The 27,075-nt window shown below is 36.9% G+C and overlaps 1 protein-coding gene across 2 annotated transcripts in view; it reads left to right on the top strand.

The window, feature by feature from the left end:
* EDIL3 (EGF like repeats and discoidin domains 3) overlaps positions 1-27,075 on the top strand; it is a 447,895-nt gene that overhangs the window by 113,764 nt on the left and 307,056 nt on the right. For both annotated transcript variants that reach the window (XM_055233274.2, XM_055233273.2), the window contains exon 2: positions 12,814-12,942. In XM_055233274.2, coding sequence (XP_055089249.1) covers positions 12,814-12,942 — 129 coding nt within the window. The remainder of the gene's footprint in view (positions 1-12,813; positions 12,943-27,075) is intronic.

The following is a 27,075-nucleotide window of genomic DNA, read 5'->3' as shown; positions in this document are numbered from 1 at the left end:
TTTTTTCCTTCATTTCAACTTTGGTGAATCTGACAATTATGTGTCTTGGAGTTGCCCTTCTCGAGGAGTATCTTTGTGGCGTTCTCTGTATTTCCTGAATCTGAATGCTGGCCTGCCTTGCTAGATTGGGGAAGTTCTCCTGGATAATATCTTGCAGAGTGTTTTCCAACTTGGTTCCATTCTCCCCGTCATTTTCAGGTACACCAATCAGACGTAGGTTTGGTCTTTTCACATAGTCCCAAATTTCTTGGAGGCTTTGTTCATTTCTTTTTATTCTTTTTTCTCTAAACTTCCCTTCTCTCTTCATTTCATTCATTTCATCTTCCATCAGCGATACCCTTTCTTCCAGTTGATCGCATCTGCTACTGAGGCTTCTGCAATCTTCGCGTAGTTCTCGAAACTTGGCTTTCAGCTCCATCAGCTCCTTGAAGCCCTTCTCTCCATTGGTTATTCTAGTTATCCATTCTTCTAATTTTTTTTCAAAGTTTTTAACTTCTTTGCTATTGTTTTGAATTTCCTCTCGTAGCTCAGAGTAGTTTGATCGTCTGAAGCCTTCTTCTCTCAACTCATCAAAGTCATCCTCCATCCAGCTTTGTTCCGTTGCTGGTGAGGAACTGCGTTCTTTTGGAGGACGAGAGGTGCTCTGTTTTTTAGAGTTTCCAGTTTTTGTGCTCTGTTTTTTCCCCATCTTTGTGGTTTTATCTACTTTTTGTCTTTGATGATGGTGATGTACAGATGGGTTTTTGGTGTGGATGTCCTTTCTGTTTGTTAGTTTTCCTTCTACCAGACAGGACCCTCAGCTGCAGGTCTGTTGGAGTTTACTAGAGGTCCACTCCAGACCCTGTTTGGCTGGGTGTCAGCAGCAGTGGCTGCAGAGCAGCGGATTTTCGTGAGACCACAAATTCAGCTGTCTGATAGTTCCTCTGAAAGTTTTGTCTCAGAGGAGTACCCGGTTGAATGAGGTGTCAGTCTGTCCCTACTGGGGGGGGTGCCTCCCAGTTAGGCTGCTCAGGGGTGAGGGACCCACTTTAGGAGGCAGTCTGTCCGTTCTCAGATCTCCAGTTGCATGCTGGGAGAACCACTACTCTCTTCAAAGCTGTCAGTCAGACAGGGACATTTAAGTCTGTGGAGGTTCTTGATGAGTTTTTGTTTGTCTGTGCCCTGCCCCCAGAGGTGGAGCCTACAGAGGCAGGCGGGCCTCCTTGAGCTGTGGTGGGCTCCACCCAGTTCGAGCTTCCTGGCTGCTTTGTTTACCTAAGCAAGCCTGGGCAATGGCGGGCGCCCCTCCCCCAGCCTCGCTGCCGCCTTGCAGCTTGATCTCAGACTGCTGTGCTAGCAATCAGCGAGACTCCGTGGGCATAGAACCCTCCGAGCCAGGTGCGGGACACAATCTCCTATTGTGCCGTTTTCCAGGCCCGTTGGAAAAGCGCAGTATTAGGATGGGACTGACCCGATATTCCAGGTGCCGTCTGTTTCCCCTTTCTTTGAATAGGAAAGGGAACTCCCTGACCCCTTGCGCTTCCCGAGTGAGGCAATGCCTTGCCCTGCTTCGGCTCGCGCACAGTGCGCTTCACCGACTGTCCTGCACCCACTGTTAGGCACTCCCTAGTGAGATGAAACCGGTACCTCAAGCAGAATTGCAGAAATCACCCGTCTTCTGTGTCGCTGGGGCTGGGAGCTGGAGACGGGAGCTGTTCCTATTCGGCCATCTTGGCTCCACCCTTAATGGCGCCGGTTCCGGGTTCTTCTCCGCTCCTTGACCGGGCACTGTCTGATGTTCTGTTCTTCTTGTAGGTGACTTTGCTTAATAAGTGATCAAGTTAACCAACTTATGTTTGACTTGTTTTCCTTGGAGGTTATTTGTATATGTGACTGACCAGATTTATGCTTAGAAAATTAAGAATTCACAATCTAAGATCTAAATAAGAAGATTCTGTGAAACTTCTACAGCTAGACATGGCACTGAATTTCATCATTTTTGTAGCACTTGATTGTTTTTATAAAGTTCGTATGAGTTTGTGTTCTTGATAGAGATTGATGGACTAACTGTTGCCATCATGATGTGCTGCATTATTTATATACAGCAGCCAAATTCAATCTTTTAGTTTGTCCTCTGCTGTCAACTGAAGAACTGCAATCTTCTCTGAAAGAACAATTTTCTGGGTTTGTAATTGTTGCATAATTATAAAAATGTATTATCTAAAAGCATTAAGTTCAGTAAGCTATATTGTGCATTTTTCAACAAACATAAAGTGGTCAGGTGTCACTCCTTTGCTGTCGACCCTCACCACACCTATCTGGTAAAACGACAAGCCTGCATCCATCATCTGCTGCGTGCCTGCACTACCTCAGCTGTTGAGCTCTGACCAGATACACAGTGGGGTACATGTTGACGTTATAAGTTCTTGTCTGGGACCTCAGTACTTTCCCTCCATCATGTTTCTATGTTTTCCCAGGCAACAGCCTTCTATTTACTGCATGCGCATGTTACCTTCTATCCTTCTCAAACTTCTGATCCTATCAAATTCTCAGCAGCCTACTACACAGAAAATGTCAAATGGGAACTCCTTCAATTTGTTTGTTTGTTTGTTTGTTTGGAGACATAGTCTGGCTCTGCCACCCAGGCTGGAGTGCAGATGCACAGTCTCGGCTCACTGCAACCTCTGCCTCTTTGGTTCAAGGGATTCTCGTGCCTCAGCCTCCTGAGTAGCTGGGACTACAGATGCACACCACCATGCCTGGCTAATTTTTGCATTTTTAGTATACCTCTAACTCAACAGGGTTTCACCATGTTGGCAAGGCTGGTCTCGAACCCCTGGTCTCAAGTGATCTACCTGCCTCAGCTTCCCAAAGTGCTAGGATTACAGGCATGAGCCATCATTCCTGGCCAGAACTCCTTCAGTTTATGTCATCCAGGCTCAAACTTCCTGGTACATCTTCCTCCTTGAGTCAAAGCTGAATCCTTCCATATGTACTCCGAGGCTCATTCATTATATTTTTACACATGCTCTCACCCTTCTGATTATTCCTTCCCCACTGTTATTTTTAACCTCTTCTTTCTAGTAGTTGCTTCTATCAGCACCTACATCATCAGGTTTCTGATGTTTTAAATATATTTCCAAAATGTGTCCCACTAGATTTCTATAGGTATTTGACTAACATTTATTGAGCACTTTCTATGGCAGGAACTTCTCTAAACTTGTAACCTGCATTCTAACATTTAACCTGTACCATTACCATTTTTCGAAAAAGCAAACAATGATTTAGAAACACAGAATAATTAGAGAGTAGCAGAGTAGGATGCCAACTCTGCCCCGCCGATTTTCTTAAATCACGGTGGTATATCCCACATAACACACCGCCATGCTTTCATCTAACTCTTGAAAGAATTGCATCATTACTTCTAATACACCTACCCCTTTGATTCTTTAACTTACTTCAGGCTGGCGCTGATGCCTACCACTCTTTTGGATGTGCCTTCATCTAGGTCATCAAGGAACATCACCTTTTCTAAAGCAAGACAATACTTCTTGGCCCTTAGCTAAACTGAGCCCTCAGAACTGTGCAACACTGGTGCTCACTCTGGTCTCTAATCGAAGGTCACTTGCTCTCAGAAGGCTTCTTGACTCACAGTTCTGGGTTTGGTGGCCCTCTCTCATGCTTTCTTGGACCCAACAAGCAGTGGTAACTGTTTATCAACTTATTTGTGTCTTTTTGTGAGAGTCTTTGAAAACAGAAATTTGTCTGTCATGGGCCCTATAGTATGTGCAGTAATTATGACTTAATGGCATATAGATGGGCTTCAGTAAATATTAACTAATGATTGGATGGATATTCTTCATAGGTAGAAATAATATAGTCAAAAATGCTTGGGGCCAGGGGCGCAGTGGCTCACACCTATAATCCTAGCACTTTGGGAGGCCGAGGTGGGCAGATTGTCTGAGCTCAGGAGTTCAAGACCAGTCTGTAAAACACAGTGAAACCCCGTATCTACTAAACTACAAAAAATTAGCTGGGCGTAAAGGCACGTGCCTGTAATCCCAGCTAGTCAGGAGGCTGAGGCATGAGAATTGCCTGACCTGGGAGGCAGAGGTTGCAGTGAGCCAAAATCATACTACTGCACTCTAGCTTGAGTGACAGAGTGAGACTTCATCTCAAAAAACAAACAAACAAACAAACAAACAAAACCTTGGGAATTGTAGTTCATCGTTGAATTTCCTGGTTATTTACAAAATTTTCGCTACTTATTTTGTAAGGATTGCATGATTGTAGGGAATGCATGTTAATATTAAATAGTAGCTATTCTATTTTCCCTAACATAGTGAGTGCCCTTATTTATAATTTGCTGATTGTAGCTTCCTGCAAATGATTTTTTTCTTAACTCAGTGAATTAGCAAAGAAAGCTAGTCACATAAATACCTTCCTCATTTGCCTTTCTCCCAATTAAAGGCAGGAAAATTCAAACTAACTTCCAAACTTCCTCTTTCCCTCCTTCCTTTTCTTCCTTGGTTTTTCCTATTCCTTTTTCCTTCTTCTTGAATAAATTGAGATATTTGGATTAGCTTTAAGAAAATGTGGAGGGCTGGGAACCACCCTCAGAGATTCTGATTTAACTGGACTGGGCATAAGATATTTGAAAAGCCTCCCCCGGCCCCGTGATTTTAATATGCAGTAAAGTCTGAGAACCACTGGATTAGATAATTTCGAATGTCCTTTTCAATTCTAGAAACTGTAGGTTCTTTTATTTTAAGGGACTCTCCAGAGTGTTTTAAACTAAAAAATATGCAAAAAGATTTTGTTTTTCAAAATGTTAGAGCCCAAAACATTTTTGTCTTTTTATCCAGTAGACCTTGATTGAAGCTTTATGTCATCAGCTGTGAAATTCAAATAGTCTCAATGCTGAACAGATTTTCTCCTTATTTTCTTCAGCCCAATATGCCCTTAGCATTTGAAAACCTAGCTAAAAAGAAAAATGTCTTAAAAATAGTGAGGCAAACCACTGGATAACATCTAAGAGATGTCCTGCTTTAAATTAGCATTAATGTGATTTTGAGTGAGTCTAAGAGGTTTCTTTGTTCATTTATTTGATTTTTGTCTTCTGTGGTTATTTTTGGACTCTGTGGACACTGAGGTGGAGAAATGGATGGTCTTTTATTGCAAGGATGTCTAATGATTTACCAGTAAAATGGCAGATTCTATCAATGAAGATATAATTATTCCTATTGACATTTGTATCTTATTTCCTTCTCTATACTTCCAAATTGCAAGGTGGTCTGCAATAATAACTAGAATTTACTTTTAAGGTACATATGAAGGTAAGAATCAGATTGCACCTTCTTAACAAATTTATTTGAAATTTAAATTGGTCACACTCATAAGCTTTAATTGTGAGAAAAGGCTTTAAATCAAAACCTCTGCATCAAACTCATTAGAATGTTCAACAAGTGAAATATCAATATTCAGCACAAATGGTCTCTAAAGAGGCACAAAAGTAAATTGTGAGGCTATTGTTGATTTTTAAAAATGACATTTATTTAGTTCCACACAATTTCACAGGTAGTAAGTCATAAGGGTGCTAACATTTTCTGTGAGTTTTACCAATTTGAGTATGCAAATTCTCATGAACTTTATCTAATTTTAGCTAGAATTATTACTCACTTGTGTATTAGAGTTGGCTCATTTTGTCAGGTATTCTGTTTATAGATTGGTTCAAAACTCTCATTTCTACAATAGAAGGCAAAACCTTTATTTTCTTTCAGTTTTTAAGTGAAATGATAGTACAGTTCAACAGGAAAACAATAGATTGAAGATGAGGTTGTAATGCACAGAGCTGCATTGTCACAGATGCAAAACATGAATTTAAATTGTCTCTGCATTTTACTTTTCCACATGTAAGTATGAATTGCAATGTCCTTCACATTTAGTTTGTTGAGATATTGAAGAAATTAAATAATGTCTTGTGTTAGTGAGGTAACATTCTATGGTTATATATTACTACTTTTTTGCTTTTACTTCTATATCTGTATACAAATTTGTTTACAGAAATGGAGAGAGGGCAGGGATGATGGTGCAGACATATTCTAGGTGGCTGCCAGCACTTTGAAAAGAGCAGGGAAAATGGAGAAGCATGCATTCATCTAAATAAATTATTAGGATATTTATATAACTCTGTCAATACATAAATACATTAACAGTACTATATAAATATATTAATATTTAAGAAAGATTTCAACATGTAAATTCATAAGTACATTAGCCTGTAAATATTAATACAGTAGTATATGTTCAGTAGATGTTTACTGCATATAAAGAATAAGCTTAGTAGAATTGCCCTTGATTACCAGGAACACAGAGGATCAAATGTTGGGCTTTAAATTATCAATCAGTTTCTATTAAAAATGTGTTATTGTGCACATGTACCCTAAAACCCTAAAGTATAATAAAAAAAAAAAATGTGTTGCTGGCAATAAACATTTATTGAGAGTTTTTCCCCTGTCTTGCTTTCTGTTCCTGAAATCATCTCTGTCTTACCTATCATGAGGGCTGATCGCTTGCTCTTCCCTGTGCCTAGAATGCTCTTCCTTAGGCTTTAACATCACTGATTCTAGTTTATCCTTCAATTTGCAGCTCATGTGAAGGCCTTGCTTCACTGTCTGTCATAAATAACCAGTTTTATTTGCTGTTTTTCTCAGCCTGTTTCTCCCTCCTATCATGGCTTTTATTACAGTGAGTGCTACTTTATTTATTTGTGGCATATGAATATGTGATAAATGATTCAGTAATTCTCCGATATGTGTACTGGAGACAAACACTAACATATAAAGAAACCTGAACACATAAACTATCCAAGAGTTTAATTATCAGTGAACAAAATCAGCTATCCTTTCTACCTGATTCTCAGTAGTACCAACATAGAATTTTCTTCTTTGTATGGCATGAGAAATTGTATAATTATATACTAAGCTCACAGAAAATGCACAACCACAATCGTAAAGGTACCTATTTTAGGCTTTTCGGTTTAACCCTTGTCTTCTGCAATACCAAATAGTATTTTATAGGTGCTCACACACTTTGCTGTTGAGGTTAAAAGGTCATGGATTGCAAATTGGTAATGAAGTAAAATAAAATAGTCCCTAAATCACCTTGAACATGAGGTGACTGGCAACAGGTAGGAGGTCAGTGAGAAGAATGAAGCCAACATTGATTTCATGCAGAGTCATGCAGTCCGATCAGAACTCTGGAGAGTGGGTGGAAAGAGCAAGCAAATAGTAAGTTAAATTTAGCCTGCAATGATTTCTTGCCCCTGGGAAAAATAATTGCTTTATTCTGTTGCCAAAAGGCAAATCGGCATCAGCTTAATTTGCCTGAATCTGCCATAAACTGCAGATGGAACCATAAAACATGGTTAGAATCAAATTAAACACATCTGTCCTAATCTAAAGCAGGTGAGGCCAACCGGCCAAGAAACATCAAGGGATAATGCTATACACATTACAATATGCAGAAGTATATTTTAGGAGCCTGCTGACAGTAGGATAAAGAACCGTGAAATCTTGTATTGCCCTGTTTTCTTTTCCTTAGCCTAACCACTTCTACTGGTTGTCATTGCAGTTTTAAAAGACTTTACCAGGCTGGGCGTGGTGGCTCACGCCTGTAATCTCAGCACTTTGGGAGGCCAAGGCAGACAGGTCGCGAGGTCAGGAGATTGAGACCATCCTGGCTAACATGGTGAAACCCCATCTCTACTAAAAATACAAAAAATTAGCTGGGCGTGGTGGCAGGTGACTGTAGTCCCAGCTACTCTGGAGGCTGAGACAGGAGAATAGCATGAACCTGGGAGACAGAGCTGGCAGTGAGCCGAGTTCGTGCCACTGCACAGAGTGAGACTCCGTCTCAAAAAAAAAAAAAAAAAAAAAAAAAAAGACTCTACCAACATACCCACTGGGAAACAAACAGAAAACAATTATTGATTTAAAGTCTGGGAACCTATTGCATTTTAGTCAGAATTTCTTACCTGAGGTGCTACTGTCTTGGATAAACTGACATTACAGAGGATCAGAAATTCCTACCGTGTATTTTAATTAGATGTGAAATTGTAGCCGAGAGTTTGTTTTCACTTAAGGTATCAACCCACATCTGTACTAACCACTGAGATTATGGCTGTATAGAGGAAATAGCCTGAGATATGATGGTTTTGACCTAAGTAACCGTATAACTCATTCAAATCAGGACAGTTTTGAGAGTGAGAGGGGATTGTGGGTCCCCGTGGAGGTGCACGGCTCTAATCCTTCTTTAAGAAAGAATGTGCTGTCCAGCTGCAAGTATGTAGTTAGCTGACAGCCTCCTGCAGAACTTTCAGGACCCTACTTGAGCCTTAGGCCCTCACTCTACCTGGATTGCCCTAGTGCCTGTCATTCCTGACCTAGGGGAATTCCTTCCAACAATAATCTTTGCTCTGGAGCTCCCTGTGTGATTGACTAAGACTTTCTCAAATCTGCATTATAGACTGAGGCTCTCCTTGGTCAATCCTGCCCCAACCATCCCCACCCTCATGTCTTTCATTTATTTTTATTGGTGTCATACCTATATCGCAAGTTGAAGCTTTTCCTGCTCATTTCTGCTTCATCCTCATTTTGTCATTCGCAGACATTACTTCTCAATAAACTTGTTACGCTCTTAATTTCATCTTAACATCTCCTTCTTGGAGAACCCATCTGATTAAAGCATGCTACTAATGATTACGTATAGAGAAACAGATTTTAAACAAAATCTATAGTAACCCTAATTATGTTTGTTGTTTATTCTCTGCTTTGTCCAAAATCAAAACTTTGATTTCTGTTGCCACTGTCCACCCAACACAGTTGCATGTGGGGCCCTTATTAATTTCAGAAAGACTTTGACATGGTAGACCCCAGTTTAATAAACTGAACATTTATACCAGGCTACAATGGGCCAAGCCTTAACTTCTTTCTTTTATGAAGAATCTTATGTCTTTTCCTCACTTATTTGTTGGTATGCCTAAGGACCTCTCCTCTCTTCATTCCTCTTTGCTCTCATCCCCTCCACTCCCTTCCCCTGCCCTCCCTTAATAGACTCAGTGAAATATAGTATTAACTTTTATACTTAACAACCAATGTTTAAGCAGAGGCTCTTTAATTCTACATCTACTTATATAATAGCTTCATCGGACATTTTCATTTTAGATCTTCCACAGACTTTTCAAATACAATAATCCCTTTAAAACTAAATCCATTATATTTCCTTATAAAGGATGGCTACTCAATCATCTAGGCAAGATCTCTGGAAATCAACCCAAATTTCTTGCTGTTCCTCAACCCCTGGATCAATTTGGTCAAAATGTCATCTTGATTCTACCTTGTACATGTTTCTCAAATCTATTACCTCTTTTCTCCCTTTCAAAAGGTAATACGCTAATGATGGAAATAAGATGAAAATTTTAAATGTATTAGAAATGTGTTCCCATAAGCAAAAAAGAAGAACAGAAATTACAAAGAGAAGAGAGAAAAACATGTCAGCTAAACAACAGTTGGCATCTCTAAGATATAATGAGACTTGAACAGATAGTCCCATCTCATTTTGACTACAGAAACATGATATGACTGGCCCACATGCCTGGTAGAAAATTGACTCGATTTAGCATTATCATCTAGAAAGGGCAGCACAGGGGCCGTGAAAGGTTTCTTAAAGCAGCAGAAAGGATTCTTAAGGCACTCTCCATAATGATGGGATAATCAAAGGGACCTTCTTTGGCCCTGGGCATATCAGGACTGTAGGCCTACCTCAGTTACTATCTGATGCAAGAACTTGGTTATAGGACAGAGTGGGCTCTGAAAGAAGGGTTCTTATTTTTAGGTAAATGTGTAAATATGAGACTGTGTCCTTCCACTGATTGCATAGGTGGGTGGGTCTTGATTTGGGGAACTTTTATTCTTGTTTCATTTCCTAGTATTTATTAACTATATTTGATATTAAATGATGCCTCCTTTGATTTCCCTGTCTGTAGCCACCTCTATGAAGGGTCAAGAGAATCTTCATCATTTTTTTTGAGACTACTTCAAACGATAAATGCATTTTCCTTTTTCCCTCAGCCCAACCTCCTCCATGTGATTCAACACATTGCTGCCTTAGTGATTCTTCCAAAGCACAAATGTGGTGATATACTTTCCCATATTTCAAGTTCTTTTATAATTTTCCAGTGCTTAAAGATAAACTCCAAAATTTTTGGCACAGCATACAAGACCTTGACTCATATGGCCTTCCTACCTTTTGGACCTCATCATTTTCTATTTCCAATATGTATTTTTATTCTATCTACAGTGGCCTACCTGAAGTTCCTGGAATGAGACATGATCTTTTTCCTTTAAGTGTGTTATTCCCTTTGCCTGGAATATTAAGCATATGCTCTCTCCTCTTCATCACCTGATAGCACTGAATCTCCTTAAAAGTCTCCACTGGTCCCACAGTTTGGATCATGTATACCAATTGCAGGTGTTACTACTGTGTAGTATAATTGTAATTGTTCCTGGATTTTTATCTCTCCCACTAAGCTCCATAGTCTGTTATTTAGTTTGGTATATATAGCACTTACCTCAGTGCCTGCCTACCATGCAATAGGTACTCAAAGAATAGAAGGACAGATAGACAAATTGACAGACAAATGGAAGGATAGCTAGCTAGCTATATGTGTGGATGGATAAATGGAGAGATAGATAGATAGATAGATAGATAGATAGATAGATAGATAGATAGATAGAAAGATAGATGATAGGTATATAAATGATAGCAAGTCTACTGAAGTATCTTTATCAGTCATCAACCACCCCATTCAAAATGCTGCCAGGATTGTCTTCTTAATTTAGATCTGACCATGTCCAAACTTTAAAATACATGTTAAAAATGTTAAACACTCTCTCACTGATTCCTTATCTTAAAAATTACAATGTCACTTTTTAATCATCCCGGATCTAACATATTTATACTTTCTTAGCCATTCCAGATTAAATACTCCATGGTCCAGCCACGCTAAATTCTTTGGTATTCCCCAAACATTAATTCATTCATTTTATGACTCTCTTTTCTTAGATCTGCTCCAGCGCTTATGTACTGTTTTAATCTATCATCTTAGTGTGGCTAATGACTTGGTTTATATTTGACAGAAATCATAACCTGAATTTTCATTTTTCAAATATTTTTAAAGTGCTTCATCTGGAAAAGAGTTTAAATAATTCTCATGTGAAAAACCTTACAGAGAATAACATAACTAAGAAATACAAAGTTAATGGGTGCAGCACACCAACATGGCACATGTATACATATGTAACAAACCTGCACATTGTGCACATGTATCCTAAAACTTAAAGTATAATAATAATAAAATTAAAAAAAAAAGAAATACAAACTAGTAGGAAGTTGGTGCCCAGATGCTTTTTATTTTGAAAAATCCCATACTCATTGAGTCCAGGAGGTGGCAGTTTCACCTACAAAGCTCCCTTTAAAACTGTATGGGTTTTTGTGCATCTGATTCAAATCCTCTGTGCAATAAAGCCACACCCATGATTCTGTCTGAAGCCTGCTTTTTACTCCAGACTTAATCAGTACTACTTTGGATATGTCAGCCTTCTCAGGGACAGTCCTTAAGGTCTCCAGAAGCCCTTTTATTTAGCTGAGAAGATCTTTCAGGCTCCACCTGAATTATTTGAAATGTTTTCACACGGAGGTTTGTAGCCACATCCATGATTTGATATTTATGTGGGGCCATGTCTTTCTGGCATTCGATAATTTCCCACTTTGAGAGGTGGGAGTTTAGAAACAATTATGTTTTCTAACACAAGTCCTGGTCCTTGTATACTACTTCCCTTTACTTTCAAACGGACTGGTTCTTTATTTAGCTCATCTCTTTATTGTAGCACCTTATCATATGCAGGCAGTAAGAGCCAGCTGATGCTTTAACAGTCTGCCCGGAAATCTCCTTACTCATATGAAAAGTTCATCACATACATGTTCTGCCTCCCCAGTTACCTCAGATGACAGCTTTATCAATTGTTACTCGCTACATAAAATGGGTAGCCATTTTTCTAGCTTTTCATGGCCATGACTGCTTTTCCAGATACTGTCTGCCACCCATTGCCACAACCAAGGCCACGTATTGTGGGGTTTCTGTTCTGTCATAAGTTATTTCTCTGTAGAAGTTTCTTTCTTATCCTTCAACATTTCTTTCACCCATCTCACGCAAGCTAGCCTGAATTCATTCACATGGCGATCGCAGCACTCGAAGAGAGGAAGTAGATGTCTTCAAGTGCTTTTCAAATCTCTGTTGTCTTCAAGTCTGTTAACGACCTACTGGCCAAAGCAAGTCACATGGACAAGCCCAGATTCTAGGGATCCAGAAATAAACTCCTGTCCTTTAAAGAGTTAAAGAGTAAACTGTGTGGATATAAAGAAGGTATTTATTAGAGTAATTAATGACACCAGTCTATTACAGACATTTAGGTTAATATTTATTAACCAATTAGACAACATTCTTTTTACATATTATGAAGGAACTCCAAACTGAACCAATAGCTTTCAGAGGCAGTGTCTGAATTATGTAGTTTAATTTTTACCATGTTACATAGTTTTTTTTTTTTGAGTACATGGTTTGAAATGAGTCTTGCAAATCTTATGTGTGAATCTTAATATTACCCTGATTTTTGACTTTGCCAAGGGAACATCCATAGCAAAGTAAACTAGTTGTTTCAATGCCCAAGACAAAAAAAAAAAAAAACTTTCAATTTCGTTTTTTTTATGCCTTAGGTGATATTTGTGATCCCAATCCATGTGAAAATGGAGGTATCTGTTTGCCAGGATTGGCTGATGATTCCTTTTCCTGTGAGTGTCCAGATGGCTTCACAGACCCCAACTGTTCTAGTGTTGTGGAGGTTGGTAAGTGCAAAATTTAAGCATTTCAGTAGTTATCTTTTTGTTTCCATGAATAACTGGCAGTTTGGCTGTGGTGCATTATGGAGATTAGTTGTAAAATTGCTGTATGTTGCTAATTAGTTTACTTTTGTGTAGGATTCTCAGTTTTATCATTTCTGGTTTATATTGAAATTATATTAATTGTGTTCTTTAAGTTTTAAAATATTTTTAGTAATTAATACTAAATTTAAAGACATTACAAATAATACATACATATAACATTTATTATATTTCTAATATTAATATAAATTTAACATTTTATTCTCAAATAAAATACATAACTCCAAAGTCAATTTATTCAAGTTAAATTATCACTGTAAATAAAACAGGATGTTTTTAGGGACTTCAAATATCCATCAGCATTTTGTAGCTGTTCTAATCATTACTTTTCTTAGGTGATAAATATATTTTATATTTCTAAGCATATAAAGAAAAGGATATTCCAGATGCACTGCTCTTCAAAGTTTTCTAAAAAATTTGCTCTGCAAAAATTAATGTGTCATTGGTTACATTCAAATAGTTTTTTTAAAAATCTGTGAAATATGTATACTTATGGATTTAGAGTAACTTCTATAATGTCCAAATAGGTCCCCATTAAGGAAATAGCTGTACTTTAAAATAATTTAACACCATGTAAACTTGGGCAGAGATTTTCTCTCTGACTAAAGAGAGAAATAATTTTCAAAGTTAATACCACAGGTAAGTTTGAAAAAAATTTATATTTTTCGCATTAGTACCACGAAGAGTACAAGATGGAATATATCTGTTCATTACAGGAAACCAAACATGTTTTATCAACCTGCATAAACCTTAGAGAAACAGGACACTTCAGTGGCTTTGGGAAAAAAGTTTTGAAAAAGAAAAGTAATAGCGTCCAGGAATCAGTTTGAATTGCCCATCATTGTACCCAGTGCACCTAACTTAATTACCTTATGCATAGTAAAAATCCAGTAACTACTGGTTGAATGAAAGAAAGAATAATTAAATAAAACCATTAATTTACCATCTTTGACCATTAGCTACTGGATTGTAGTGTGCTTTGTTTTTTTAATGAATTTTCCTTATTTTTTATATTACATTATGAATATATGTTATCCAAAGAAGCTAATTATATTATTTCTGAAAGGCACTTTGTTCGTTTAATTCATCTTCAAAGATAATTCTCTTTTAATGCTTTTATTAACTCACCGATATTTTAGGAGGTTTGACACAGTGCCATTGAAATAAAACTGTTGTAACCACTTTGACCCAGGCTTCAAATATGTACATTTGAGTTTCAGAGTTTAATGCGAGAATCATATCCTCAGGAAAGTCTGTATATCTGAAGAAAATTAGAGTCATAAATACCCCTAGTAGAAATGTATGAATAGAATAAAATTTTAGTGTTGTATTTTAAGCCCAACAACCCCAAATTGGCAGTGCCTTCGAGTTGTATAATAGTATATAATATTTTTGGCACTATTTGAAAGATCCAAATCTGGAATCAGAGAAACAAATGTAGGTAAATGATTAAGAAATCAGTATCTTAGCAGAATTTTTTTTTTTTTTTTTTTTTTTTTTTTTGTGACTGAGTCTCACTGTGTCGCCCAGGCTGGGGTGCACTGGCACGATCTCAGCTCACTGCAAGCTCTGCCCCCCGGGTTCACACCATTCTCCTGCCTCAGCCTCCAGAGAAGCTGGGACTACAGGCACCTGCTGCCACGCCCAGCTAATTTCTTTTTGTATTTTTAGTACAGACGGGGTTTCACCGTGTTAGCCAGGATGGTCTCGATTTCCTGACCTCGTGATCCACCCACCTCGGCCTCCCAAAGTGTTGGGATTACAGGCGTGAGCCACCGCGCCCGGCCAGCCGAATTTTAAAGTAAATGCCTGTATACTTTTGGGCTATACTTTTAAGTATTAATTCAACATTCACCATTTTGTCTGAAGACTGATACTATGGGCAGCAACACTTTAAAAACTAAGCACGCTGCCATATCCCACCTAGTTCAGTGTGACTTTGGGAAATTAAACACTTATAGAATTAAATTCTACTCAGATTCATTATTATATATTAGTATACATCTCTGATATTCAGAAATTGGATAGTTATACTGTATTATTTTAAGCTATATTTTTTAATTATATATTTCATACAACCCTATTCTTCTCTGGGCTGTATTTAGGAGTTTTTGGAAGAAATGTATTTAGTTTGTATTTGATCATTTAGTATAGGATATTAGTTACACCAATTCTATTTTCATGTACTGGTGTTCTAACATTAAAATACTTGGAAAAAACTTTCCTAAAGTCTTAAAGTGTTCACAGTTTCTTGAGTACAACTTTCCTATATTATGAAATAATTTAGGAAATACATGAAAATAATTGAAATAATTTGAAAATATAGGAAATAATTTATTCTACAGTCAGACACATACTCTTTTCATTGCAGTTCATCTGGAAAGGAGAATTTCAAATGCATGCTTAGAGAAAAACATTTCATGATTTTACCTCAAACCTTACTACTTTGTAGTAGCTTTGTTTCAGGTTATTGATACTTATTTCAAGAGATCCTCGTCCAGTTTTGTACTTTTATTCTTCCCTCACAAAGCATATAATGTCAGATAAGCACAAAACACTTAACAACATTTGCAATCGATACTCACATCACTTGCATTCCTGTGTTATGTAGGATAGTTTGGCAAAATTGACTTTCTCAGATTTGTGAACTTCCTTCACTAGACAACATTGCTTTTCTTTGGACATGTTTTGATATTTCTGTATACTGCATTCTCATTCTCTCTCTCTCTGCCTCTCTGTATCCCCACACACAGCTATCACACACACCTACACAACTCAATGTGCTCAGCCTCTTAGAGTTATTAAGATTCACTTCTGATATCTGAAAATGGCAGTAGGAAAACTTCTCTTCAAACAAAGCAAAGAAAAAGCCCTTGTTTTAAATTCTTGAATTCGAAGGCATTACCTAGATTAACCAGTGTTTGCACAGATGTGCACTGAATGCTGCCTGCCTCTTCAGAGGATTTGCGGACAGACCGCCATGTGGCTAAGCCCCAAATTGCTTCCCAGTTACTCACTCACATTCCTGGATGGCACTGTGTAATTGGGAGCTATATTACGACACATTCATTTCATGCAGAAATTTTCTATTATCTCTCTCTCTCTCTCTCTCTCTCTCTCTATATATATATATATATATATATATATATATATATATATATAAATGTTCTATTATCTCTCTCCATATATGGCCAGACTAGTCTCCAACTCCTGACCTCAGGTGATCCACCCACTTTGGCTCCTAAAGTGCTGGGATTACAGGCATGAGCCACCTCGCCCGGCCTATCAGTGTATATTATACAGTTCATAAATGGAAATCTTGAGAATTTTCAAATTGTACAAGTTCTGTGGCATAATTGTCCTATGTGTGTTATCGGAATAATCCATTAAACTAGTAAAAAGTATAAACGTTTACAACTCAAATACATAGTATATTAATGTAATCAAAGGGAAAAAATAAGTGACTTTTTTTAAACAAATAAAATATTAGTCTTCATTTATTTTCAAACAAATATTTATTGAGTGTTTACTAAGTAATAGTTACTTGAATGGTAGGGGGCAATGATAAACAAGTTGCTGTTTAGATGATGAGACAAATAGACATACAGACAGAAAGATGGAGATAGATAATAGATAGAAAAATAGATGATAGATAGATAGATAGATAGATAGATAGATAGATAGATAGATAGATAATGTTGTTATGTGTTGTGATACAAGTACCTGGAGCCATAAAACTATAAAGCAGATGCCTTGCCTTAAGCTAAGTGTAAAGGAATGCATGCCAACCTGAAAAAGTAACATCTAGACATAAATCTAAAAAATAATTTCAATCTATTGCAGACTAAAAACAACAACAAACAACAAAACCTATTCCAGACAGAGAAAATAGTGTGTAGAATAACCAGGAGATTAAAAAAGAAGTATAATGTCACAAATTGAAAGAAGTTAAATGTGGCTAGAACTTAGAGAGAAGGGACATGGTGGCCAGCACTGACTCTGAGGATGGTGACAAGTGGCAAATACTCTAGAGTTTGGTACGGTGTTTAAAAATATTTCGACTTTTTACTAAGAACAACAGAGAGATTTTGTATTTCTGTTGGTGCAATATGGAAAACAAATTACAGCAAAATACAGCACGGGGACAATTTGAAGGCAATTGCAGCAGATGAGGCTAGACATGATGATCTTGGCTTGGGTCAGTGTGGTAACTATCGGGATGAAGAGGAGAGAGCCACTGAGTATTTAGACGATACCATAGACAATTATTGCTTATTTATGGGGTATGAAGAAAAAGAGTTTGGGAGAAACTAAGAGTAAAGAAAGGCATCCCCAGTTTCTGGCCTGAGCAACTGGGTATCATTTACTGAGATATTGTAAATGACAATACACAGGATTGGGAGGCAGAAGGAGAGTTCAGTATTTCACATATTGAATTTGACAAATTTGATAGACATTACCTAAGAAGTCAAGCATAGATGTAGAAGTCATAATTACATAGATGGTTACTGAAGCTTAGGGAGTGGATGAGTCTGTCTAGAAACAGGATAATAGCAAATAATAGAAGAGCTAGACATGGGAAAGAATAGAGGAATTAGAAATACAAACCAGTAAGAGGCCATCAATATTTAAGTGATAGGCAGAGAAAGTGAAATCTGTAAAGGAGCCAGAGAGGGAGAGTAGTCAGGTAGAAGGAAAACCAGGAAAAGTGTGGTGCACAGTTAAGTTCAGGATTAACAATGTCTCAAGGAGTGGGTAATCAGCAATGTCAAGTACTGTGGAGCAGTTAAGCAAGATAAGCATTTACTTTGATTACATGTGATTTATGGATGATCTTGTTGGTTTACGGAAGATCGGTTTTGCTGGTGTTGTGGAGAAAGAGCTCGGCTGTGGCACATAGAAGAAATTGCAGAAAAAAATTAAATGGCTAAAATAAACATTTGTCTATTTATTTACTTGCTTACTCATTCATCTATCAAATATTTGAGTATCAGCTATGTGCCACTCTTCCTGGCACTGAGGATATAGCAGTTAAAAATGGTCTTTGCCGTAAATATGTGTAAAATATTGTTAAAATGATCAGACAAAAGAAAGAATATAAACATTGGAATTTGGTAGTAATATAAGATTCATTATCACTTGGAAAAAATTAAAAGTATGTGTATTATTGACAGTAGGTCAGTACAGGATAATAGTACCGTATATCGTTTTATTTATAATTTCTTTTTATCTTCTCTGTAATTACATTGACTTCTGGCCAGGCTTCTCATTTCCAAATATATATATGTATAGTATATCATGTAAAAAATACATATATATATATATATATATATATATATATATATATATATATATTCAGGAAAAGTTATTTTATTCTGTTTTATCTTCTCCTATCCTCGTCTACCTATCATATTCCATAGAAACTTATTTCCCTTTGGTAATGATATCCCTTTTCTAATACAAATTCAAATTCTATTAAATTTGTTACCCTCCTATATTGTCACTAATAATCTGTTCCTCAGCTTTAATTTTATTATGAAAAATTGAATATATTTATCCCAGAAAATAGAGATTGTCATACACATTTTTTCAAAAACTAGAAGTTGACTGTACATTTCACTCTATGAATAGCCATATTCATGTTTATCTTTCAGAAGGCAATCAGTGTAAGAATATCAAGTAGTATAATAGAGTCTGACGCTGTCTGAAAGACTTCTTGTTAGTGTTCATGAAATATCTGAAAGTTAGCGAGCCTTAAGTAGCTCTCTTGGGTGGTGTACGGTTATTTTAGATTTCGATACTTTGGTTACCAAATGAGGGATTTGGTAAATTTCAGTTAAATTTTTCACATAGTAGATGAAATTGTGAGTAGTTGTCAGGGTGGTTTATTTTCCCCTCTACTTAAGATTACTTCTTAGACTCATGATTGAATCCATTTTTCTAGAAATTATAATGAGAGCTATGTTTCATGGACTAAAATACTTTCTCTAAAGCTGCTAGCCAATAGATGATTGCTAAGAAATTTTCCAGTCAACTAGGGTCAAAGGGATTTATTTTCACAGTTATGTTTACTTACTTTTCTAATGATAAGAAAGGGTAAATGTAAGTTCATACAAATAAATATAATTGTGCAGTTAAGATGACAGATAATTAAGGGAAAGTTTTCGTATTAATTTTGCATATATTATGGAAAAGTAATTATATTTTATATGTGCAAAAATTCTGTAACATACCATATAAACTCATTAGCTTATTGATGTAAAAATATTTCTGCTTTATTAATAATGACAATGATTAGAATTTGTTAGTTTTCAATTCCAAGTTGTGACAATTATATCTTAACATTCAGAAAGAAAAAACTGTATAACATCAAAGAACCTTAGATATTATTGAGTACCAAAAGCTACTCTAGCCCAGTCAAAGGACAAAAGCCAGTTTGTGGTAAAGCTTTTATTTATAAGAAAAAACAATGACCCATTAAGAAATTGATGTATATCATTTAAACCACTGTCCTTTCTTCTAGGAGTATGTCCTTCTTATTAATTGGGAATAACTGCTTTTGTATTTTTATGTATTTTACTGCCTAACAAATAATCACAGATTTTAATGGATTTATTAAAAAATAATCATATTATCTCAGAAGCGTGTGAGACACCTAAGTGGATATTCACCTCTGGAACATCTTTTACATCTTTGCTGCACTCATATCTGCATCTGCAGTCAGCTGGCGCTGGATAGAAGATGGTTAACTGATCTCTACTATTACGTAGTGGTGGCGCCAAAGGTCTCAAGAGTAGTAAGAAAGATCGAGTCCTAAAAAGCACTTTTCAAATCTCGGCTTGCCTCACGGTAGCTAACAACACTTTTGAGGGGAATATATACAATTTCATTTTACAAATGTGCGGATGCAAGAAGGGGAGGAGTTTGTGGCTAGTTTTACAATCTACTGTGGAATGTTAGTTGCTTCTCTTTTTAATTTTATTTTTGAAGAGTTTTATTGGCAAAGCAACAAGTTGATAAACACATAGGTATGTTTGCAGATATTTCTTTTTATGTTATACACAAATATATGGCCATGATTACACAAATTCTAATCACATTGGCTTTAGCAAAAGCTCTTCAATTATTTTTATAAGGAGTAAAAAGGTAAAATCTCTTATGGAAAAACTTAGATTTTTTTTTTTTTTTACATTTTAGAAAAAATTATTGAAAAAATGGGAAGGTGAAAATTGAAGGTAATGTCAAATTGCCCTTTTATTCCTAACCTGAAATCATTTGTGGCACAGCCAAAATGTATAATTCTATACACTTATGAAAATGAAAATTGCAAATTCAAGGTGATAGGCCACAGTGGCAAATTTAGCATTAATCTCTGGAAAGATTTTATCTTCCAGCTTTGCCCTTTCATGGAAAAGCAATCTATAGAAGACTCACAAAACACTTATAAGATACTATGTAAAATATGCCAAAAATCTTTACAATCTTTCATTCTGCTACTTGATTTCATCTTCTTCATTAATTTTCAACATGACTCTATTTCTTTATTCTAGGAAATTATACTTATTGTTATTTCCTTTGGATTAAGTTATTTGCACCACAGATTATGGTATCCAAATAAAGCAAGTCATTTAAAAAAACATTAACTTTTAAGCAATTATGACAAGGTGTTGAAATGTTATCATCAGAGAAATTGAGATTTATAATGAGGAAGCTTAATGGACTTATGCTCACTTATTCGTAGTAATATAGATTTGGAGTTATTTGATTTGTATAATAGGAAAAGAAAAATACACATGAAGAGAAAAAGAAGAGATTGTTATCCTATGAAATATATTTTTTAAATAATGTGATTATATCTCCTTTAATTTTCATTCAAACATTTGATTACTGTCATAGGCCATAAAACATTTAAAAAAGGGTAAACTAGGACTAGGCATATATAAAGAAGAGTGAAGAGTTTAGTTAATAAAAACTATAAAGAAAGGGACGTTCTCTAAAATCAAGACCAATAAGAGAAGGAATAAGCATTTAATCAAAGAAAGCTTAAATAATGTTTTAGAACATCTACAGCAGCAGTCCCTGTCCTCTTTGGTACCAAGGACTGGGTTTCATGAAAGACAATTTTGCCACAGAAGGTGGGTTGGCATTAGATTCTCATCAGGAGCATGCAACCTATATCCCTTGCATATGCAGTTCACAATAGTTTGTGTTCTTATGAGAATTTAATGCTGCTGCTGATGTGACAGGAGGCGGAGCTCATGCGGTGATGCTCATTCACCTACTGCCTGGTTCCTAACAGGCCATGGACTGTTAGGACCCCGATCTAAAGTATGGAACAGGCTTAGGGTAAGTAGACAAAGAAAGCTTAGGGTAAGTGGACAAAGAAAGTAAAGGGCTAATGGATGAATGGCACAGCCTTTGCTCTCATCTCTCCTCATGCTACTAGTAACACAGAAGAAGGAATGAAGAAAAAGATATGACACTTTAAGAATTCATTGAAAATATGTGTTTTGGCCTGGAGCGGTGGCTCATGCCTGTAATCCCAGCACTTTGGAAGACCAAGGCGGGCAGTTCATTTCAGTTCAGGGGTTTAAGACCAGCCTGGCCAACATGATAAAACCTTTTCTCTACTAAAAATACAAAAAAAAAAATAAATAAATAACCAGGCATGGTGGCTCACACCTGTAATCCCCGCTACTCAGGAGGCTGAAATGAGAATTGCTTGAACCTGGGAGGCAGAGGTTGCAGTGAGCTGAGATCATGCCACTGTACTCCAACCTGACAACAGAGAGAGACTGCTTCAAACTAACTAAATAAGTAAATAAATACGTAAGTGTTTTGATAGGTTGGATTAATTTCTTGAAAATTTTACAGACTCCTGCTGTAGCATCTAATACAAGTCTTATTGGTACCTCCTATGTGCTAGAATCATGCTATTTGATATGAGGAATTACTAGAATAAAGCATAAGGGTTACTGAGATGAAATAGAGGCATGGATTCTTTGTCAAAGAGCTTAAAGTAGATGTCATTGTTTGTGGAGTTTTGTTTGGCCACATTCCCTGGAGCCATAGAAAAACTAGGTTACATCTCAAGGTGACTTTGTACTGTAAGACAACTTATTGTTTAACATATATCAAAGTATTTATGTGAAGAAAATTCCATAATCCATATTTCTTAAAGTGCATGGGTAACAATTTTTTTTTATTATTATACTTTAGGTTTTAGGGTACATGTGCACAATGTGCAGGTTTGTTACATATGTATCCATGTGCCATGTTGATTTCCTGCACCCATTAACTCGTCATTTAGCATTAGGTATATTAGGTATATCTCCTAATGCTGTCCCTCCACCCTCCCCCCACCACACAACAGTCCCCAGAGTGTGATGTTCCCCTTCCTGTGTCCATGAGTTCTCATAGTTCAATTCCCACCTATCAGTGAGAACATGCGGTGTTTGGTTTTTTGTCCTTGCGATAGTTCACTGAGAATGATGTTTTCCAGTTTCATCCATGTCCCTACAAAGGACATGAACTCATCATTTTTTATGGCTGCATAGTATTCCATGGTGTATATGTGCCACATTTTCTTAATCCAGTCTATCGTTGTTGGACATTTGGGTTGGTTCCAAGTCTTTGCTATTGTGAATAGTGCCGCAATAAACATACGTGTGCATGTGTCTTTATAGCAGCATGATTTATAGTCCTTTGGGTATATACCCAGTAATGGGATGGCTGGGTCAAATGGTATTTCTAGTTCGAGATCCCTGAGGAATCGCCACACTGACTTCCACAATGGTTGAACTAGTTTACAGTCCCACCAACAGTGTAAAAGTGTTCCTATTTCTCCACATCCTTTCCAGCACCTATTGTTTCCTGATTTTTTAATGATGGCCATTCTAACTGGTGTGAGATGGTATCTCACTGTGGTTTTGATTTGCATTTCTCTGATGGCCAGTGATGATGAGCATTTCTTCATGTGTTTTTTGGCTGCATAAATGTCTTCTTTTGAGAAGTGTCTGTTCATGTACTTTGCCCACTTTTTGATGGGGTTGTTTTTTTCTTGTAAATTTGTTTGAGTTCATTGTAGATTCTGGATATTAGACCTTTGTCAGATGAGTAGGTTGCAAAAATTTTCTCCCATTCTGTAGGTTGCCTGTTCACTCTGATGGTAGTTTCTTCTGCTGTGCAGAAGCTCTTTAGTTTAATTAGATCCCATTTGTCAATTTTGGCTTTTGTTGCCATTGCTTTTGGTGCTTTAGACATGAAGTCCTTGCCCACGCCTATGTCCTGAATGGTATTGCCTAGGTTTTCTTGTAGGATTTTAATGGTTTTAGGTCTAACATTCAAGTCTTTAATCCATCTTGAATTAATTTTTGTATAAGGTGTAAGGAAGGGATCCAGTTTCAGCTTTCTACATATGGCTAGCCAGTTTTCACAGCACCATTTATTAAATAGGGAATCCTTTCCCCATTGCTTGTTTTTGTCAGGTTTGTCAAAGATCAGATAGTTGTAGCTATGCGGCATCATTTCTGAGGGCTCTGTTCTGTTCCATTGATCTATGTCTCTGTTGTGGTACCAGTACCATACTGTTTTGGTTACTGTAGCCTTGTAGTATAGTTTGAAGTCAGGTAGCGTGATGCCTCCAGCTTTGTTCTTTTGGCTTAGGATTGACTTGGCAATGCAGGCTTTTTTTTGGTTCCATATGAACTTTAAAGTAGTTTTTTCCAATTCTGTGAAGAAAGTCATTGGTAGCTTGATGGGGATGGCATTGAATCTATAAATTACCTTGGGCAGTATGGCCATTTTCACGATATTGATTCTTCCAACCCATGAGCATGGAATGTTCTTCCATTTGTTTGTATCCTCTTTTATTTCATTGAGCAGTGGTTTGTAGTTCTCCTTGAAGAGGTCCTTCACATCCCTTGTAATTGGATTCCTAGGTATTTTATTCTCTTTGAAACAATTGTGAATGGGAGTTCACTCATGATTTGGCTCTCTGTTTGTCTGTGATTGGTGTACAAGAATGCTTGTGATTTTTGTACATTGATTTTGTATCCTGAGACTTTGCTGAAGTTGCTAATCAGCTTAAGGAGATTTTGGGCTGAGACAATGGGGTTTTCTAGATACACAATCATGTCATCTGCAAACAGGGACAATTTGACTTCCTCTTTTCCTAATTGAATACCCTTTATTTCCTTCTCCTGCCTGGGTAACAATTTTTAAATGAGTCATATAATGAGAGTAGAATTGGGCTGAATCATTTCCAGATTATATTTAATTTTGGCCTTTGAGAGTATAAAATTAACCAAGCTATGATTTAAAATAGACAACAATCAATATTTATTGTTATCTTCTTTTTATTTTAATCAAGGACTGGAAAGAAAAATAGGGAAGGCAAAATTTCAGTCTCTCAGCCAGAGATAGAACCCAGTAAAGATATTTGTTTTCTTAAGTACTAATCTTTGGAAAATACAGCAAATTTCAAATAAGAATTAACACCTTTTTAATACAATGTGTTCATATAACCCCACAACGTCTTTATCTGCTAAGGTTTCATTGTGAAATCAAACCAGAAGTGCTTCATCCAAATCACAGGGAGCCATTGGACACAGAACTCATTATTGTTACTCATCCACCCAAGGAGCTACAAACATTTTCAAGAACAAGACACATGCTGTTTGTGTCAACTTAGCTATCTTTTAACCGATGACTTCGGCTCTTCAGGCAATAGATAAATTGGAGAGCATCACAGAACAGCCTCTGGCTTCCAAGGTTAGATTTCATTACTTCTTAAATATGGAGGTCCAGCTGTATTACTTTCCACAATGCCTCCCTGTCCCACAGCTACTGTAGTAAAGCTCACTTCTCAATGAGCCCTGCTGGTTATTAGGACATCAGGTGATAAACACTGAAGTGTGTGGGCAGATAGTCTTTGTATGCAGTTTATCAGTCACTGTAATGCCAAAGACAGACTTTTTTCCTCACCCTTTTCCCTTTAATTTTGCCTGTATTTTCAGAGTGCACCATTCATTTACACACACACACACACACACACACACACGTAAAATAACCTGGAAATAAACAAGGGAGCTAATATCAATGTCAGTGTTAAACGGGAAGGGGATTCTGTGATAAATGTAATGATTAGACCAAGGTCATTGATTTCTGCTTAGTGGAAGAACAGGTGTTAAACCTACAGTTTTGTTCCATGCTTTTTGCACACTGCAGTGCTTGTGTTCAAATTAAGCTGTGCCTGTTACACATATGGAGAGGGATACTTTCAAACTCGAAGAAATAATAATAATAATATTTCTTTTTTTTTTTTTTTGAGATGAGGTCTCTGTTGCCTATGCTAGAGTGCAATGATGCAATCATGGCTCACTGCAGCCTCAATGTCCGGGGCTCAAGTAATCCTCCCACCTCAACCTCCCAAGTAGCTGGGAATACAGGTACACTCCACCAAGCCTGGTTAATTTTTGTACTTTGTGTAGAGACAGGGTTTTGCCACGTCGCCCAGGCTGATCTTGAACTTCTGGGCTCAAGCAATCCGCCCACGTCAGCCTCCCCAAATGTTGAGATTACAGGCATGAGCCACAGCACCCAGCCAAAAATAATACTTCTAATTCCAGTGTTTGTTACATGCTGAGCATGCTCTACTGGAATTCTGTAGTGTGTAAATATCTGAAGGAACACATTCTTTAAATGACAGCATCATGGGGGTGTGGTTAAGAAGCTAGCCGGGCTGAGTTGAAATCTTGGTACTTCTGTTGGCTAAGTCTGTGACTTTGAGCAAGTTACTTAATCTCTCTCCACCTTACTTTCCTCATCTGTAAAATTGGGGTAACAGTACCAACACTTCAAAGGGCTTTTGTGTAAATTTTTTCTTTTTTTTTTTTTTTGAGACGGAGTCTCGCTCTGCCGTGCAGGCTGGAGTGCAGTGGCGTGATCTCAGCTCACTGCAAGCTCCGCCTCCCAGGTTCACGCCATTCTCCTGCCTCAGTCTCTTGAGTAGCTGGGATTACAGGTGCCCACCACCACGCCTGGCTAATTTTTTTTTTTTTTGTACTTTAGTAGAAACGGGGTTTCACTGTTTTAGTTAGGATGGTCTCGATCTCCTGATCTCATGATCCACCCTCCTCGGCCTGTCAAAGTGCTAGGATTACAGGCGTGAGCCACTGCGCCGGGCTGCTTTTGTGTTAAATTAAATGATTCAATATATGTAAGGATCTTAAAACAGTGTCTGGCTCATAAGTGCCACCCAGGAGTTAACTAATTAAGTGATATAAATAATTAAACCTTATGTAATATTTTAAAGCTACATGCAGAAATCAAACATCTGAGCCTCTGACTATTCTTTCACCATTTTAGTCATTAATAAAATTATTGAACTGTCCATAAGTGCTGACTTATTATTTTTATGTCAGGTTTTTTTTTCTTGTTTGTGCATGCATACACAAACTGGGGGCAATTTAGTTGTCAGCTTTTAATTTTTCAAAAAGTTTCTTTCCTTCAACATATAATTTGACAAATCACTTCATTTCATATGGGAAAAAGAGAACCCTATTTTTTATTATATGAAATTTATGAGTAATGTAAGTAATGCTTGCATAATTAGGAATCAGTCCTTTAGGAATCTAGCTTTCCTTCTGCTTAGAGCAAATAAGTTATGAATTGATTTTTTTCTTTATAAGATTGCAAAATGGGAATCCTGTAAAGGTATAATAAATACCAAGTTGGAATTTATGACAGCACATTAATATTAGTTTCTTGGATATGATAGATCAACAATAAGCTTTTTGTGGTTTTGCATAAAGATAGAATCACAGGGAAAAAAGAACATTAGGATCTTCCATTTAACAAATGTGTATTGAGCCTTCATAGAGAGCTTGTGATCTACCCTTTCTCTATGACCTAATGATAAAGGCTCTGCCTTTTAAATACTTAAATTTGAGAAAGGTTAAGACAGGCATATCAGTAATCATTATACAATGCAGAAAATAATTATCATAAGAGGGGAACAAAGTACTATGGGTATCA

Source organism: Symphalangus syndactylus, chromosome 11 (assembly GCF_028878055.3).
Source record: "Symphalangus syndactylus isolate Jambi chromosome 11, NHGRI_mSymSyn1-v2.1_pri, whole genome shotgun sequence".
Classification (NCBI taxonomy): domain Eukaryota; kingdom Metazoa; phylum Chordata; class Mammalia; order Primates; family Hylobatidae; genus Symphalangus; species Symphalangus syndactylus.
Note: the sequence above shows the minus strand (reverse complement) of the source record. Positions and strands in the feature narration are given on the sequence as shown.